Source organism: Pteropus medius, unplaced genomic scaffold (genome assembly GCF_902729225.1).
Source record: "Pteropus medius unplaced genomic scaffold, Ma_sr-lr_union100, whole genome shotgun sequence".
In the NCBI taxonomy this organism is placed as follows: domain Eukaryota; kingdom Metazoa; phylum Chordata; class Mammalia; order Chiroptera; family Pteropodidae; genus Pteropus; species Pteropus medius.
The window spans coordinates 18,389,100-18,407,776 of NW_024342471.1; the positions used below are offsets into that span (position 1 = coordinate 18,389,100).

Consider the following 18,677-nt stretch of genomic DNA (forward strand, 5'->3'; position numbering starts at 1 on the left):
GTTTCTTTGTTTGAGAGGCAGCAGAGCCTAGTGGTTTAGTGGGCAGGCTCTAGAGCCACACTGCTTGGGTTCAAGTCCCAGCTCTACTACTTACTAGCTGTACGAGCCTGAGCAAGTGTCTTAACCACTCTGTGCCTCATTTTCCCGTCAGTAAGATGTTAATATTTGTGACAGACCCATGAGGTGGTTGGGAGAATTCATAACCTAATCTTAGCAAGCACTCGGTGAGCGTCAGCCGCTGTCATTCTCTTCTTTCTCTGTAGGTGTAGCTAGTGAAAAGCAGCGACGGCTGCTGTACAATTTGGAGATGGAGCAAATGGCTAAGACAGCCAAGGCTCTAATGGAGGCTGTGAGCCATGCCAAAGCCCCGTTTACGAGTGCCACCCACTTGGACCACGTCCGGCCGATGTTCAAGGTAAGTGTGCTGAAACGTCGGGACACGGCTAGGCCCAATTCAAGAGCTGACCAGCCGGAAGCTAACCAGCAAGTTTGTAACGGCGAAGAGGCTGAGGAGAGGAAGGGCCAGGTCTGGGGGTTGCTTTCTGGACAATAACTACAGCAAGTCCTCCCTAGAAGACCTTTGACGACGCTGGGCATATGCCAGCACTGGTTTGGATTGTAGAGTGCGTGCTGGGCTGGAGAATGTCAGGACTGGAACCCCGCCTTTGCCACTTTGTAGCTCTGGGACCTTGGTCAGGTTACTCAGCCTCTCTGTTCAACATCTGTAAAGTGGGGACAAATACAGGGTTGCTGTAAGGGCTACAGGGGAAATTGAATGAATTCATAATTATTCAGGCAAAGAGACAGTTTTATTGTGACATCTCACCTCAGTGGCCTCAGGGTTAGTTTATCACATAAGACTAGGTGGACATGAAAGACAATATCCTGAGGCCTTTCTGTTTTTAAAAACATCTAGAAAAGATACTAGTTGATCAATTCTAGATTTTTGTGAGCTTCTCAGGGAATTCACAAGAAAGTTGGAGGAAAAGTAAAGAATTAGGAATCTTTCAATTAAACTAAGTTTATAGAATGTAAGTTGCTTATCAATTTTATGTTGCATGCCAACCTCTGATTGGCAATGGCTGCTTGCTCTATTGTGTAAAGAAGGATTCTCGAGCCCTGAATAGACTCAGCAGGGAGAGTGGGACTCTGATTGATTAGTGATATCTGCCATGAGCACAGGTAGGCATAGTGGTGGCACACTAGCCCATGTATTTACCATCCTTCCTTTTGAACTGTACGTTTAGTAAATGGCATATCTATAGTGATAGTTGACCACAGTTTAGGAGGAACTATTTTACATTGTGAATGGAATAGATTGAAATCAAAATAGCAGTGAATTTCGCATCCTGGTTGTGCTTATAACAGTGTGGCCTCTAAGTGCTTTTTGCACACTGAAATTCTAGACATAATTGAAACCTTCCTTCCTTAATAGCTGGTGTGGACACCGCTGTTGGCAGCCTACAGCATCGGACTGCAAAACTGTGATGATACTGAAGTGGCCTCCCTGTGTTTGGAAGGCATCCGATGTGCAATCCGGATCGCCTGCATCTTTGGAATGCAGGTGGGTGTGAGCAACACTCCAGAGATGCTGATGGGCCATGTTCTTTTAGATTTGGCAAAACCTGGAAACTATCAGGCAAACTCCTTACTCATGCAACAACCTCATTAGGGGGAAAAATGGAGGTTTGGATTAAAACCTTCTTTGAAAGGTTGTAAGATTGAAAAACTTTCTTTGAAAGCACAGCTACTTGATTGGATTTGATCTGCCTAACTTGCCTCCCCTGGTGCTTAAAATATTAAATATCAGTTGTTATTATAATTTCCCTTATTTCCAGGTCTTCTCTGGAGGAAGCAAATAGTTCAGTACAAAACGAATATGTCTGCGAACGTTTTGAATCTTGGAAAATTCAAGCAAATGTAATATAGTTCTCTAACTGTTATAAAATCAGGACATTAACAATCCCATTCATTTCCTATGTTAGTAAGAATCTGCACCTATTTATTTTGAAAAACTTAGTCTTCTGTTTCCATTTATTTTACAGTTAGACATTTTCTTTTGTTCCAAGACCATAGGCTTTGACATCAGACCATCTGGGTTTTCAGTACCCAGCCGGCTGCTTCTCTACCCATATGACACTGGCCCAGCTAACTTCTCTCTAAGACATTTATAAACTTGAGAAAATAGACCCACTTCGCAAGATTGTTGCAGATAATAGAATTTATGTGACAATCTTAGCATTCAACAGATTCCTCCCCCGCTTCCTCCAAAGGGAACGGAACAGGAACATAAGTGTGATGTCAGTTGGAAAGGAGACGGGTTAGTTCTCAAACATGTGGTGTGTAGGGAGCCTTAGCGGGATGTTCCCGTTGCAGGAGGACACCAGCATGGAATGACTGGCGTGTAAATGTGCACAGAGCCTGTCGATGTGTGTCTAGAAGGTGTCGGAGAAGCCCAGTGCGCCAGTCCCACAAATGTGAAGACAGTTGTACGAAGGGTGGGGTCTCACTGCTCTCTCTCGGGCTTCCATCACAGCTGGAACGAGATGCCTATGTTCAGGCCCTTGCTCGCTTCTCCCTGCTGACAGCCAGCTCCAGCATCACGGAGATGAAGCAGAAAAACATCGACACCATAAAGACGCTTATTACAGTGGCTCACACCGACGGCAACTACCTTGGAAATTCCTGGCATGAGGTGTGTGTCTCTTTGAAAGCCTGGTAATTGCCTTTTCTTGGGGTGACTCCTGGCATTCCTGTAATTTAGTGTCAGCCTCTCTTTGGTCATTTCCATTTTTCTTGAAGTCACGCCTAACTTTAACTGTGTTTTCTGTCATCCACAAATACCTCGTGTATCTGAAAGCCAGACTCTCAAGGGCTGTGGTGAGTGAAATGTGTTCAGATGTGCCACCTCGCGAAGTGCTCCCACACCCAGTGGCCGATGTCCGCAGGGAAGTGCACTTCTGTTGCAGTGACTTTCTTCCCAGTTTAGCGCCTCCTTCCCCAGGTCCTTATGCACCTCCTGGGAGCTCTTACTGTCAGTGAGTAGATTTAGGACAAAGCCAGGAGCCTGATTTCTCTCCTAATTGTATCTAAAAAGAAATGGTCAGCATTTACAATGAGGCATTAGGAACATTGCCAGTGGGTTCACATTTATTTAAATAATATCTTAAGATTCTTACCTATAGAAATAATCATTTATGTGTACAAAGGTGTTTGAAAGGTCATTGAAATTTTAGTTGTTTTAGGGAAAAGATTGGATTAAAAACAGTCCAACAATGAGAGATTGTTTAAAAAAAATATGGCACACCACTCCTTAGAATGTTATGTGGCCACTTAAAGTTACTGAGAGGAGAGACCCCAACTCAGACATCATGTGCTCCATGATGAAAGTAAGCAGTACCAGCTAAGAAATGTTTTTGCCTGTGACTCACACCTGAGTCAGTTTAAGCATCTACTTCATAGGAACACAGTAAACAATATCATAAGAATGCAGTCTGCAAACACTAGGATCTGAGAGATCCTCAGAGCAAACAAATAAATTCCAAGAAAAATAGTAGATGGACGGGGGAACCTATGGATTAAAAGAGACTTTAGAGAAAAAAGACAAAGACATTATTAAAGACTAATACTGTGGAAAGAAGATGACAATACTAAAGTAAATAAAAAGTTCTTATAAAACATTGTAAGGCATTGTCCCTTGTGCCAAACGTACACAGAGAATAGGATTTGAAAAATAAACAAAAACAATTTACGTTTCTTCAGGTAAGCTCCATGTGAGAGGGGTTTGTGTGCAGGTATATGCTTTCAAGCAGCAGAACCACCCCATAGGGCTGGAAGATACAATCTTTTCTCCCATCGCACACCCATTCTAGGGTACATTCTCATTCATTCAGTTAACCAAGTAATAATCACTAACTATTTTAAATGCTGGGGAGTCAGCAGTAAACAAGACGAAGTTAATGGTTTCTTGGCAGAGAACAAACAATTATATGGCATAATGTTGAAAAGTGTTAAGTGCTGAGAAAAAAATATATGATCTGGGGATGGTGATGAGGAGGATGTGTAATCTCAGGGTGGTCAAGGGAGGTCTCTTTGAGGGACACATGTCAGCTGGGAATCTAAGGAGTGAGCCATGGGGAAGAGCATAAGGAACATGTTCCAGGTATGAGGAAAAGCAAATGCAAAGGCCCAGGGGCAGGGCTAAATATGTCAAGCTGAAGGAGCAGCATGGAAGATGATGTGTTGTGTAGAGTAGAAGGGAGCTGGGGTGGCTAAGTCAGACTAGATAGTGTACTTACTGAGTGGCACAGTGAGTGGGATCCCCTGCTCCAGTCAAATACTTTTTCTTTATTGATCGGTTATTAAATTTGCATAGTTATGCCATACATCTGTAGGGCATAACTTCATTATACCAGCTCTTCTTTTGCTCTTTTTCTCTACCCTCCCCCTCTTTTTTAAAGTGAAATATGTCTGTCATTCAGACCCACACTCCAGGTTGTCTCTCCAGGACTAGAAGCCATACTAAGACCCTCAGATTTTATCCTCAGCTGAAAAGCTGTGTGTTTCAAAGAACTCTGTAATGACTAGTTAAAGATTACAGTGCTCTCTTCAGGCTATAAAGTAGGAACTCATTTCTTTATGTCTTCTTTTTATTAGATCTTAAAATGCATCAGTCAGCTGGAGCTCGCTCAGCTGATAGGAACTGGTGTGAAGACCCGCTACCTGTCTGGGTCTGGGCGTGAAAGAGAGGGGAGCCTGAAGAGCCACACGTTGGCGGGAGAAGAGTTTATGGGCCTTGGCCTGGGTAAGACACCGGGCCCCACAGCTGGCCATCATGGATCCTCAAGTTAATTGGAATGCAGCCCTTCTTGTCTCATCAGGACTGTCACGTACTGTCTCCTCTTTCTGTGCTGGCTGACAGTCTGTTTGTTAATGGAAGCGGAAGTGCTGCTCCAGCAATCTTCATTGTGATTAAACTATCGATAAATGCCAATTTTATCAAAGTCAGCAGGTTGCATTACTTTTCTTTCTGTATATGTGACTATACTGAGGGAGAAAACCATTTGCTTAGAAAGGCTACAGCTTTAGTACCTGCTATTAGAGGAGTGGGTATGCGTATCTCTAGATTTCAAAAGGTAGAGTCAGTGTCTCTTCCATGTTCATTTGGGGGGCTTTTCTTAAATGGTATTCTTATGAAAGTAGAATGGCTATATATTGGATTGCAAGACTCTCTTGTTAGTAATACATCACAATAATCATAGTAAATAGGGCAAACAAATGTGCCAGACCACATTCTAAGCTCTCAGTTTATATATTTTTAATCCATTTAATCATTATAACAACTCAGTGAGCTTGGGACTAGTATTATCCCCATTTCGTAAATGAGTAAAATGAGGCAAAGGAAGTGGCAGAGGTAGGTTTCAAACCCAGGCCATCTGATCACAGAGAGCAGGCTCCTAGGTCCCATGTACAGTGGTTGGAATAATAGACTATAACAGAAGCATGGAGTCCATGAAAGGAAGGGGCTGTAGTAGCACCTACTTCTTAGAATGCATGCGAGGATGACTGGAGTGGAATCCTGGAAAGCACACCGCACAGTCAGCAGGTGTAAGCCAGTGCATGTTCTAGGAGTTCTGGGTTAGTATCGATTAAATCTGTTTTACTTAATATAGGCATTTAATACTATAAAAATATTAAAGACTATCAAAATAGGGAGATGATTGATACAAGCAAGGGAGCTTTTAATAAGAATGCATTTTAAAAGCCAGATGCCAAAACCTAAATTTGATTTTATTCTGTCATCAGTTGAGGGAGTTTTCATCTGCAGACCATTCTCATTTCTGTCTCTTGTCTCTGCATATTGATGCCACAAGATGCTTTGTTCTGAATACATGACTGTTTTTGAAGCATTGTTGATTTTGCACATTGTGTTTCAGGTAATTTGGTGAGTGGTGGAGTGGATAAAAGGCAGATGGCCAGCTTCCAGGAATCAGTTGGTGAGACCAGCTCGCAGAGTGTGGTTGTAGCTGTTGACAGGTAATGGGTTTGTTCTCCAGCGAAGCTAGACTACCAGTGGCTTGGCATCCTCTATAATTACTGAGTGTGAATGATTTCTGATGTGTTTGACTGTTTCAAATGTTGTCAGTTCTAGATCACTCAAACTAAGAAAGATTAAAAGCACACATGATCCACAACTACTAATAACCTTCATAGTTATTGAATTTTGAATTTTGACCTTGAATTATTTGAATTTTGACCTTGAATTGCATCATAACCTTTTTTCAAAAATTAAAACTTTAACACTGTGACCAAATTCTGTCAGAAACAAGAATTTTTGCTTGTTCTGATGTTTTAAATTACCTCGTTTCCTTAGTAGAAATTACTTTTTAAAAAATTCAAAGAATGTTTTAGGCTATAAAGCCTACCCATGAGCGGCAGTTGGCCAGATTAACAGCTGCTGTTTCTTTTTCCTCAATATCTTTCCATTATTTCTGTCCACTTGAAACAGGAGAAATGTAGATGTTCTTATTTGAAGACATTCATTAGGTACTAATGCTTAAAATATGAATTTTCTTAAAATCAACAAACTCTTGAAAATTACCAGTGAGTAATCACATCCCCTGCTGTTCATTTAGTTAATGACCTGTCCCAGTGCATTAAATATAGACAGTTTTGAGATAACAGTATAAAATTTTTGACACAATTGTATTGCTCTCTTGGTTTTAAAATTTTTATCAGCATATTTTGATTACATTGCTTCTGTTGCTTCTGCCTTCTCTCCAACAGAGATACTGTCTGCATTGTACTTTCGATGGGTTTTCTATACTTTTTTCAATTAGATTTAGGCTAATAGAACATAGTGTTTATTCTTCCAAACTTATTTCTTTCCTGTTTTTCTGCCTTAGAAGATAGTGGACAATAGCAGTTTTGTCCAGCACTTCTTTGTGTTATTACATTTTTACATTTTTAAATTAATTTTTAATTTTTATACCATAAGATCCACTCTTTTCAAATGTACAGTTCAGTGGTTTTTAGTATAGTCAGAGTGGTACAATCATCACCACTATCTGATTTCCAGAGCATTTTCATCACCCTGTAAAGAAGCTGTGTACTTATGAGCAGTCAGTTGCTCCCCAACCAGTCCCTGTGACCACTTATCTACTTTCTATCTACATAGATTTGCCACTTCTAGATATTGTAGAACTATCTATTTCTTCCTTTTAATTCTGTCTTTTATTGCCTCATATTTTAGGGCTCTGTTGTTAGATGCATATGTGTTTATAATTGTTATGCTTTCTTGATAAATTAAATCTTTTATCGTTATAAGATGTTCTTTGTCTCTAGTAGTGATTTTTTTAAGTGTCTTTTGTCTGATCTTAGTGCGTGCAGCCTCTCTAATTCTTTTGATTACTATATGTATGTATACCTTTTCCTATGCTTTTACTTTCAACTTATTTGTGTCTTTGAATCTAAAGTGAGCCTCTTTAAAAAGCATGTATTTGGACCATGTTTATTTTAGTTCATTCTGCCATTCTCTTCCTTTGGATTGGAGCGTTTAATCTAGTTATGTTTAATGTAATTTCTGAGAAGGGAGGATTTATATATAATATTTTGCTATTTTTAAATATATCTTTTTTGTTCCCATATTCCTCCATCCTTACTACCTTCTTTTGTGTTAAATGGATATTTTCTAGTGTGGAGCCAGGGAGAAGGTAATGGAAATAAACCAAGTTAAAGTGCCACAATGTTCACTATTCATACTGAGGTGCAGCCATTTTTCCTGAATAAACATTTTTACGAGCCTTCGCTAATTTCCAAAGTTCAGTTCTGAAAAAGGCGACTTTGGTAATTTTTTGTGAGTGTTTTTGTTGCTCGTATGAGCAGGTTTTTGGAGGTTCTCGTTCTGGCACTGGCACTGTCGTGGCATCACATGCTGTTATATTCTGACTCGTCGCCTCTCCTTTCGATGTGTCACTTTCTCTATCAGTATAGACGCTTCTCTTCTCAACTCAGTTCTTTGACCAGTTCTATACCTTTGATACCTCATTGTTTATTTTAGCGGAGATGCCAAACCTGAAATGTTTTCTTTTTGCCTTAGATTCTAAGTGTTTGAAATGGAAACTTAGGCTTTTAAATCTAATTTTTATATTATTATGTCTGGAATTATCTTCCTAGAATTTTTACTGGATCTACCAGACTGGATGGAAATGCAATAGGTATGTATTTGACTCACCTGTGACAACTACAGAAGCCTCATGTTGTGACTGACCATTACTAACGAGGCTTCGCATGTGTTGTTGGGTCTGTAGTTGACTTTGTCCGTTGGCTGTGTGCCGTGTCTATGGATGAGCTGGCTTCCCCACATCATCCCCGCATGTTCAGCTTGCAGAAGATTGTGGAGATATCATACTACAACATGAATCGGATCCGACTGCAGTGGTCCCGAATATGGCATGTGATTGGAGATCACTTCAATAAGGTAATTCTTCAAATTCAAAAACCACTTCTTTACTGTCCAAAAGAAGCCAGCAACTAAATTCAAAAAAGAGGTGATTGAGGGTTTAGGTACCTATAGTTCATTTTCCCTGTGGAGTCAAGGACATCTGGGTAGAAGTAATTGCATACTTACACATTGATTGATTGAACTCATGGAGAATGAGTTAAAAATCCAGTGGTGATGAAAATACTTTAATGTCCCATATCCAGGATGTAGGCTAACACCACAAAGATCATTGTAGTCACAGGGCAAACATATTGGTGTCTGAAAGCATCGTGAAATCCTGAAGTGCTTTCTGAATGACCAAAGGTTAAGTTATATTCCATATATTCCATATATTCCATATGGTTTCACTATTATGTTCTGGCTTCTGAAACCATTGTTGAAGAAAGTAACATTTATTTTTAAATGAGAAACAAGCTAGAGACCTTTGTGTTCTGAAACTGACCAGTACTGAGAGAAAACCAGACTGAACTTCTTTCTTTCCACTAGAGGTTTCATTAAATCCATGTGGACACATCCACACATATATTGACCAAATAGAAAAAAATCAGAATAATATATTATTTATTACATGTATGTATCTGTCATGTCATTTGCTTCAAAAGGGAAAAGTAACAGCTTAATAACACTTTCCTACCAAAACACATTTCATTATTTAAAAATAATTTTTCTCAGGCCTGGAGATAGAGTTGTAATACAGAGGCTTAAAAATAGCATTAGTAGAAAGCACTTTATCCAAAGGAGAACCGCTCTCTCTACAACGAATCGAAGAAAATCATAAAAAGACGAAGTCCACCATTGGGATAGAATGCTGAGGAATGATTAGTCGCGTCTGCCAGTTTCTGTGGTGGAAGTACCTCACCATGACCGATTTAAGCTAGCAGCGTGATGCCACTGAATGCGGGTTAGGAAGAGTTGTGCCCTGCTGGCTCCCATGGCAGCTGCTAGCCTGTGCCAGGACCTCACCGAAGTGAGGCGCTGTCACATGTAGCCTTGCTTCTTACTTGGTACATCAGCTAATCAAAGCTCTTTGTTTACTTTGTTTTCTTATCAGCTCAATGTAAGGTACCTCATACCATCTGTTTAACAAACTGTCTGAGTGCCTTGTACCAGGCAGTGGCTAGGTGAGGTCCCTGCCCTCATGGAGCTCACCCACATTTTCAGATGGTAAAAGGTCAGGCAGCGCAGTACGTCAGGCCTCTCTTGAGGTGACCTTTCATCCGAACCCTCAGTGAGGACACAGCCACAAGAGCCTGCAGATGAGCCCGAGCAGCTGTTGGTTGAGTGAATGGTAACGCTCATCTAAAGTAATCAACACACTCAGCAACCATCTTTCCCACTGTTCTGGGTAAATGGATTCTTAGTGGACCAGTTGCCACGATTGATGTGAACTTGCTTGAGAAAGATAATGTGAACTGTTACCATGACTGTACATCATATTCTCATCCAAGCCGGTGACAGCTTAGCTCAAACAAACATTGCTCATTTCTTCCACAGATCTTTAGTCTAACAGCTGTGGAATTCTTTTTTCTCTCAGAAATGATTATCCAAAAGTGTTTTGGTAAACATTTCTCAACTTTTCAAAGTCTAGATTTCATGTTCAGTGGGACTTCTTTTTGGAGGAGGGAACATCAGTTTTGTATAATTTACTTTTCCCACCTGTGATTCTGTTGTCAAGACTCTTTACATGCCAATTCTCAGTTATTTGTGGGTCACTCATGGCAAGTTGGGGACATAGGCTGGCAGATAATAATTAGACATTTCATGGTTGTCAACTTCATTACAAACGTCCGTTCCATCTAATCAGTGCCATTAAGCACAAAGTCGTGGGAAACTCAGTTGTTCGCTCTGGGCCCTTCGTTCTTTCCACCACCTCAGATGTCCTGCTTCCCAGTGGGAACTGGAGCGCATCACAATCTCGTGGGTTTCAGGAACTGGATGGATGGCTGAGTACAGCTGCTCTTAGTTCTCGGGATTCTAGCAGAGTCATTGCAACAGTCACATGTTTCTCTTCAAAACTAGGACACATATCTTGGGTTGTATAAAGCTGCACAATGAACATGGTGTGTACTCCCAAAGCAATTCCTGAATCCTGGATTTTTAGGAGGGGGATTTTTTTTTTTTTATTAGTTTCTAAGTACATAGACATTACGTGAATACCCTAAAAACAGCTAAAAACATCATTGACCATCACCACCCCCAACAGGACCCTCCCCAAAGCTAATTGTTCTTATCAGTTTGGCGTATGTCTTTCCAGACATTTTTCTATATACATACATGTGTAGATGCTCACAGAAATGTAGGTAATATTGTCTTACCTACAATATTAATTCTGTCATGTGACAGAATTTCCTTTTTTGTTTTAAGGCTGGATTTATTTTTTCTTTTTAACTGCCAAATGTTATTCCATGTATATAAGCATACCATTATGTAGCCATTTTCCAATTGTTGTTCCCCTTTTTTTATTACAAGTTGTATTGCAGCATGGCTTTTGTTAAAAATAAAACATTTTGGGATCAGACCCCATGTCAGTGGAGTTTCTCCCTTGGAGCAGGCCTCCTGTATGATGGCCCAGCTCCCTTGGCAGGGGTTCTGGTGGGAAACGTTCCCTTGCTCTGCTTTGGAGGGTTCTTCCTGAGGGAGAAGTCTGAGAAACACCAAATGTACGCCCGTAACTCCAGTCCCTACAAGTAGGTAAACCAGGGACAAGTACAGTTTTAAGGAAATTGAAAAGCCTCGATACTTCCGCTAAATTTTTTGAGACTGATGATATTAATTTATAATTATTTGCTTTAGGTAACAGATGTAGGCAAGTATAAAAGGCTTTACTGAGACTTTAAACTCTTCGGATCTCTTGTGTATATTTGGATAAAATTAAGTAGCGCATGGAGAGTTGTTGGTTAATGGGTACAGAGTTTCCGTTTTGCAAGAAGAAAGTTCTGCAGGTTGGTTGCATAGCGGTGTAACTGCCTAACACTACTGAACTGTGCACTTAAAAATGCTTATGACGGTTACATTTTATGTGTATTTTGCCACAATTTTAAATAACACATTTTGAAAGCATTTTTAATTAAGCGTGCAATACCAATCTTTAATCATTAAACTTAGAACAAAGTCACACAGGTCATAGCCACAAAATTCCATGTTTTTCTGCCCTTAGGCATGTTTTCCCAGAGCGTGTTTCAAAGGCAGTCTGTCTATTTTTGAGGTTCAGAACGCCACATCCGCAATCATTGCACGGAGCCTATTTCACCTCACTTCCTGTTTCTGCTCAGGTTGGCTGTAACCCTAATGAAGATGTGGCTATCTTTGCCGTTGACTCCTTAAGACAGCTCTCCATGAAGTTTCTTGAGAAGGGAGAATTAGCCAACTTCCGTTTCCAGAAAGATTTTCTGAGGCCCTTTGAGCATATCATGAAGAAAAACAGGTACGTGCATCATTCTGAAAGACCCTTGGTCCGATTCCTCATTGGAAGCCTAAAAAGACCTGCTACCCCTAGTTTCACAATTAATTTTCTCCTCTCTTGTTGGTGGAAGCAAATAAAACAAACAGGCTGTGATTCACATGTATTGTGTCTAAGTAAGTCGTACTAAGATCTGCGTGTAACCTTTTTCATAGGACAGATTACACCACTGCAACTAGTAGAAATGTGTCACATGTCCTTGCTGAGGCCGATGCAGAGAAAGCGCCACTGCAGCCTCCAACAAAGTCAGGGATTACATGACCCAACATTTCTGCCCCAGGGAGGTGGTAAAAGAGGTCAGGACCACTGTCCCTCTGAAGCGGTCACCCTCTTCATTCATTCGCTTGGTCTGTATTTATTGAGGCTTGCCATCTGCCAGGTTCTAGGTGCCCAAGCATACATCAATAAAGAACAATCAAAAATCCCAGTTTTTGTCTGGCCTTGGTTTGATTGTGGCTGCAGCAGGGTGATGGGTATCTGGGTGTTCATTGCCCTGTCTGCTCTACTGTTACACGTGCTTGAAATTTTCCGTCATAAAATTAAAAAGTAAAGCCCTGTTTATATTCCATTGGGATAGATAAACAAACAAATGCTCAGTCAGTCAAGGTAAGGGGATAGAGGTGGAGGCTCCTTTATCTGGGGCAGTCAGCTGAGATGTGTTTATAAAGCGACCCTTAAGCAAAATGAGAAACAAGCCGTGAGTGGCTGTATGTGCTTGGGAAGAGTGTTACCAGCAGGGGGGACAGGAGAAGAGCAGGAGCCTTTTGGAGGCTGTGCTTGGCGTAGTTACGGAGCAGCAAGGAGGCCAGTGTAGCTGGGGCAGAGTAAACAAGGCCAGAATGTCCTAGGAGATGAAGTCTCAATGGTGGTAGCAGGACGCCTAGGTCATGTGGGAACTGTTGGCCTTCGTAGGCACTTCTGCTTGCTCTCTGTGAGAGAAGCCATTAGAGGCTTTTGAACACAGAAGTGAAATGGTTAGACATATTTTAAAAGATCATCCTGCATTTATCCATATAAAATAAGAAGCAGTGGGATGAGTTAGGCGGCCTTTGTAGTTGTCCGTGTTTGTACCAAGGAGAGAGCAGAGATGGTGGTGAGGCACTGTGGAATTGGGTTCTGCATACATTTTGAAAAGAAAACCTATAGCATGTGCTGATAAATTAGCTGTTCCATCCCTAAACCATATACTGCAAATCTGGGTCATTGTTTTAAAAAATAATGAAAGCTCATAAGCTCAAAGGCTTTAAGCCAATGTGGGCCATTGTATTTAAAAAAAAAAAAAAAAAAAACGGGCAGCAAGAAAGGCTCCTTGACGTGTTTCTCTATATCCTTCACTTTATTGCTTATTTTAAGAGACCAAAATTAAGCCTATTTTAGAGTCTGGTGTCACTCCTGATTTTAGCATATGTACAAAAATACTCTCTCGCCTACCTTTGGGAACACTATTGAGAGTACTTGAGGAGTCCGAGGCCTCATGGGACAAAGCAGCATGCTCAAGAGCCTGCCGGTCTGGCTGGTGGCACTGATGGCACCAGGATCCCTCATCTGCTAACTCTGGGCCTTTGCCGCCTGCCCTGCTACTGCTCACCCAGCATTTGAAAAGGGGCAGAATAAGTTTGGAATCACACATTGCCAGCCACTCTCAGAAACTGTTGGTGGAACTGTATCTACCTGTAACATTCTCAAAACCATTTTGGCAATATGAGTCAAGAGCCTTAATATTTTTGTGCTCTTTGACCCAGGAATTCTGTACGTCTATTACTGTCTCCTAAGAAGTTAATTTGAAATACAACAAAATGTTGTGATTTATGCAAAACTGTTAAAAAAAACCAACCAGAAACCACCTAAATACACACGAATGCTAAAGTAAATGTTGGTATAGCTACAGCATAGAATATTGTGCAGTGGTTAAAAATGTTCACAAAGTTTATAACATGGGGAATGTTTAATAAATTAGTGAAAAGGGCAGGTTATGGAATTGTACAGACAGTGTAGTAATAAAGATATGTTTCCATGTGAAATACTATGCCATTGTATAAAGAAATATTTTTATTATGTTTTTTCTACATTTTCCAAAACTTTTACTGTCGTCTTATATTACTTTTAACAATCAGACGAAAACCATTTTAATGAATATATTTAGTTCTTGCCAATAAGTTGCTTTTTCCTCATGGGGAGAAAATGATGAATTCAGTTTTATTAGGTATTAAAGTCACCTAGGAATGTAACCAGTACTCCATTATCTGTAGGTGGCATATTTACTTTGTGGTCTTTAGCTAATTTTTAACTTGGTTTTAACTTTCTCCTTGCCTTCTCTAAATGACCTTTCCTATTAATAGTTAGTATGGATCCAGCAGACAAACATGAATGTTATCTTAAACCAGTTGAAATTTGCAAGTCAAGTCTGTAATCCCAAAGCCACTCTAATGACTTTCAAAGCTAATGCTATAGAAGCAGTAGGTTTGTGTAACCTTGCTTCTTGGAATTTGTAAGATAATAGAGTTCACTCCCATTATTGTGTATGTCTTAATAGGTTGCAAGACATAGTGCAAATTTGTTACAAATGTCCAGGTAACACAGTGTTGAAACTTGCAACTGCTTAAGAAAATGGACCGTTTTTCCTGTCTCCAGGTTTTGTTTTGTAATAATTAAATTTAAAGTATTGCATCTTAAATTATATATGTATACTCCCATCTATGTTTATGTGTTTACATGTATATTCTTGCCCAAAAACGTAAGAGAAGATGTACTAAGAATTGAAGAATGGTTATCTCTGGGTAGAATTTTGAGTGTATTAGTCTTAATGTTTTGGGCCAGAAAAACCAGCAGTGGTTTAAGCCACAAGGCTTTGTATTGTTTACTTAACAAGTCAGAGGCAGGCAGTCCCAACTTTGGTTCTGTAGCCCTAATTGTCATGAGGGACCCAGGTTCTTTTCATCCCTTTGGCCATCCACAGGGCTGCTTTTCATCCTTGAGCCTATTGTTTGTGATTGTTGGACAGAGGCTCTAGCTCCAGCCAGTATGCCATGTTCAGAATGAGAATAAGAGGAAAGTGGGCAGAGCCTGCCTTGTGTATTCCTTTTAAGACAAAAGCGAAACCTTCCCAGAACCTCTCTTCCCATCCATGGATGTTTTCTTACATCTAATTAGTCAGAGCAGGTCATGTAGCTCCTCTAGGGCAAAGGAGGCTGGGAAATTGAGGACCTGGCACATGAGACAAGATTGCCATGGTGTCTTACACAGTTCATGATAGGTTTCCTTTGGTTGGACATGTTGCTACCTGGTTGAAATTAGAATTCCACTGTCAAGGAGGTGGCAGGATGTCTACTGAGTAGGCAACTAACTGTCTGCCACAGTGATTGTCTTTTTTTTCTTTCTGTTGTGTCTGATTTTTTAAAAGTGAATATGGATCACTGTGTGCTTTAAAAAAACATATTTTTTAAGTGCTGCTTCTGTGTGATGAGCAGTGTTTATGCCTTCCCACAGTCCAAAGTACAGATGACATGGCCACCCCATTCCTTCCTCAGGTCTCCGACCATCCGGGACATGGTGATCCGCTGTGTTGCCCAGATGGTGAACTCCCAGGCAGCCAATATTCGCTCAGGCTGGAAGAACATCTTTGCCGTGTTCCACCAGGCAGCCTCAGATCATGATGGGAACATCGTGGAGCTGGCCTTCCAGACCACGGGCCACATCGTCAGTAAGTGGCTCTGTTCCCTTTTAATGTCCCACCTGGAAGTCTAAAAGAGTGACCGCTTCTTTTCTGTCTTTTGCTCCCAAATGGGGCTTTCTCGTTTTACCTATACTGTGATATAATAATATGCTGGGTGGTATTCTTAGTTCTTGACATGTGCACAACAGCCCTATGAAGGAAATAGCAGTCAACACCCATTATTTGTCGATTCCATTTTTGTGAATTCACGTACTTGTTAAAATTTGTGTGTAAATCCAAAATCAGTAACCCTGGTACTTTTGTGGTCATTTGTGGACATGCACACGCACAGAGCAGTGATCTTAAGTCACCCAAGGCGCACATTCCCAGCTGAGGGTGAACAATGCAATGCTCTATTGTCTTGTTTCAGTAGAGGGACACTCCTCAGGATCTTCCCGAGGCTTTCCCAAGACCTTCCCTGACCATCCACCTAAACAGCCTCTCTTCTGGGTCTCACCCAGCACTCACCCGCCCTGAGATTACGTATTGATTTAGGTGATTATTGTCTGTCTTGCGCATTGGAGCATGAGCATCCAATGGTGACTGGTCACTTCTCTGTCTCCAGGGCCCAAAGCCATGCTTTGCACATAGTTGGCATTCAAATGTTTATTGAATGAAATATTTGGGCCTTTATATCATTGCTTAGGCTCAGGAACCAGTTCAGCCCAAACTGTACTCAGTGCACTTATTCCTGAATAATTTAATAAGAAATGCTGTCTTTTATAGATACTGATATGCTTTTCTTAGATTTTCACAAAAGTAATCATCTCTGGAGTGTGTGTGTGTGCGCGCGCATGTGTGTGTGTGCAATCTCCATTCTAAATCCTGTTCTTATAAAAATAAATGTGCCTTTGTCTCCCCAGCAACTATTTTCCAGCACCATTTCCCCGCAGCCATCGATTCCTTTCAAGATGCTGTGAAGTGCTTATCGGAGTTTGCCTGCAACGCCGCCTTCCCTGACACTAGCATGGAGGCGATCCGGCTCATCCGCTTCTGCGGGAAATACGTCTCGGAGAGGCCTCGGGTCCGTTTTCCTTTCCTCGCTCACATGGGCCGTGAGGGGAAAGGAGTCATGGGGCCAAAACCCTTGCTCCTGGCAAAGAAATGTGTTTGCCCTAAAGCAGGTGTCATTTCAAAATGCTGCCGTCGCAGGGGTTATATCTTTTCTGTGTTTCGTGTGTATGAAATTATTTATTTTATCATACTGATCTTTTATATGGTGTCCTACAATCGTTTTCTAGAAGATAATATGTTACCTTTGAATTTTGGCAAAGCTGAAGAAGCACCTTTCTGTTTGAGAAAAAACAAACCGTCCTTTTAGGAAATGACAGTATGCCATTGTGACATGGCTGAGAAATCACATTTGAAAGTCATCTTATTTTCTCTCAAAAATGTTAGGAGTTTTTCTGTTATGTCTCACCTTTTTAAAGAGGCCTGCTCTAAATGACAGTCTCAAAACAGTAAAATTGGGTAGAAACAAACACAACGAAACCATAAGAATCTATACAGATGTCTTTTTAAGCATTCTTTACAAAATTGTAAACCCCTAAGATGACGCGTCTGGTCCCTGCAACGGCGCGTTAAGATGTGGTGATAATGAGAGCCACTGTTGACCGTGCACTTGTCACATGTCTGTGTGGTTTATTTAATCCCCACATCAGTCCTATCAGGTGGGTAATTTTATCTCCATTGTGCAGTTAACTGAAGCACAGAGAAATTGCCTAATTTTAGATAACCAGAGCTGATAAAGAAGTGACATTATAACAGACAACACCACTTCAAGAGCGGTTACAGAGCAGAGGGCTCAGTGTCCCGGGGATGGGGCTTCACATCCAGAATGGAAAGACTGCCAGCTCCTCGCTGCATGACCTTGAGCAGCTTGCCTAACCTCGTGTTGCCTCAGTTGACTTACCTGTAAAATGGGACCATTATTTCTACCTGCCTCACAAGATTGTTATGAGAATTATTAACCCACATAGAGCACCATCACAGTTCCTAGTCCATTGCAAGGACTCAGTAAGTAGTAGCTTATGCTGCTATTTTTAGTAGTATGTATTATAGTAACATTTCAGGAAGGCCTAAGATACTGAATCATCCTGGATATTTTGTTAACACATTTGACCTTTAGTGCACTTCTTAATGTAACACTTCCTGCCCCCAGGGCTTTTGTGATGTGGCCCATCAACTTATTCTAAACCCCACAGAGGTCCATAGGTCCCAACAGGGAAACTGCTGCTGTGCCTTTGCGATAGGCTTGTCTCTGTCTCTGGGATCCGCCATTGCAGATCCTTGCTCATGTTTCTGGGAGAGGAAATGTGCAGGGGGCCCTTCGCTTTGGTTCCCTTTCAGTTCCTCCCTTTCACTTGCATAGTCTGCATCTGAGAGGGGACTTTCATTATAGGTACTACAAGAATACACAAGCGACGACATGAACGTGGCTCCTGGTGACAGAGTCTGGGTCCGAGGCTGGTTCCCCATCCTGTTTGAGCTCTCCTGCATCATTAATAGATGCAAGCTAGATGTGCGGACAAGGTAACCACCGTGTCCCAGGGCAGTGCCCCTTCGTCACTGAACGTGTCTCAGTCACCTACCTGCTCACCTGAGCCCATGCTCTCCCACTCTCTCCTCTGTTGTTCTCTTCCCTCACCCCGTTCCCTCTTCTGCACCTGGCTTTGTTTCCTCCAGAGGACTCACAGTCATGTTCGAGATTATGAAGAGCTATGGCCACACCTTTGAAAAGCACTGGTGGCAGGACCTGTTCAGAATCGTGTTCAGGATTTTTGACAATATGAAACTCCCTGAGCAACAGTCGGAGGTAGGTGATGACCGGAGCACTGACTGCCCTGGACGAGATGGGAGACAGGCCTCTCTGGCCTCTGTCTGCCTCTTGGGGTTGCATTGTCATGTGCAGGAAATCTGAAGGACAGAACCACTTACGGAGTGTTTTAAAAATGGAAACATCCTTCCTGGCACTCTCTACCAGTTTCAGCTAGTACTAAGAC

The 18,677-nt window shown here is 41.4% G+C and overlaps 1 protein-coding gene across 2 annotated transcripts in view; it reads left to right on the top strand.

The window, feature by feature from the left end:
• Positions 1-18,677, top strand: part of ARFGEF2 (ARF guanine nucleotide exchange factor 2) — an 82,137-nt gene that overhangs the window by 44,411 nt on the left and 19,049 nt on the right. For both annotated transcript variants that reach the window (XM_039864545.1, XM_039864546.1), the window contains exons 19-30: positions 264-415; positions 1,436-1,564; positions 2,537-2,695; positions 4,657-4,804; positions 5,937-6,036; positions 8,176-8,216; positions 8,310-8,479; positions 11,776-11,927; positions 15,491-15,663; positions 16,539-16,699; positions 18,077-18,207; positions 18,361-18,490. In XM_039864545.1, coding sequence (XP_039720479.1) covers positions 264-415; positions 1,436-1,564; positions 2,537-2,695; positions 4,657-4,804; positions 5,937-6,036; positions 8,176-8,216; positions 8,310-8,479; positions 11,776-11,927; positions 15,491-15,663; positions 16,539-16,699; positions 18,077-18,207; positions 18,361-18,490 — 1,646 coding nt within the window. The remainder of the gene's footprint in view (positions 1-263; positions 416-1,435; positions 1,565-2,536; positions 2,696-4,656; positions 4,805-5,936; positions 6,037-8,175; positions 8,217-8,309; positions 8,480-11,775; positions 11,928-15,490; positions 15,664-16,538; positions 16,700-18,076; positions 18,208-18,360; positions 18,491-18,677) is intronic.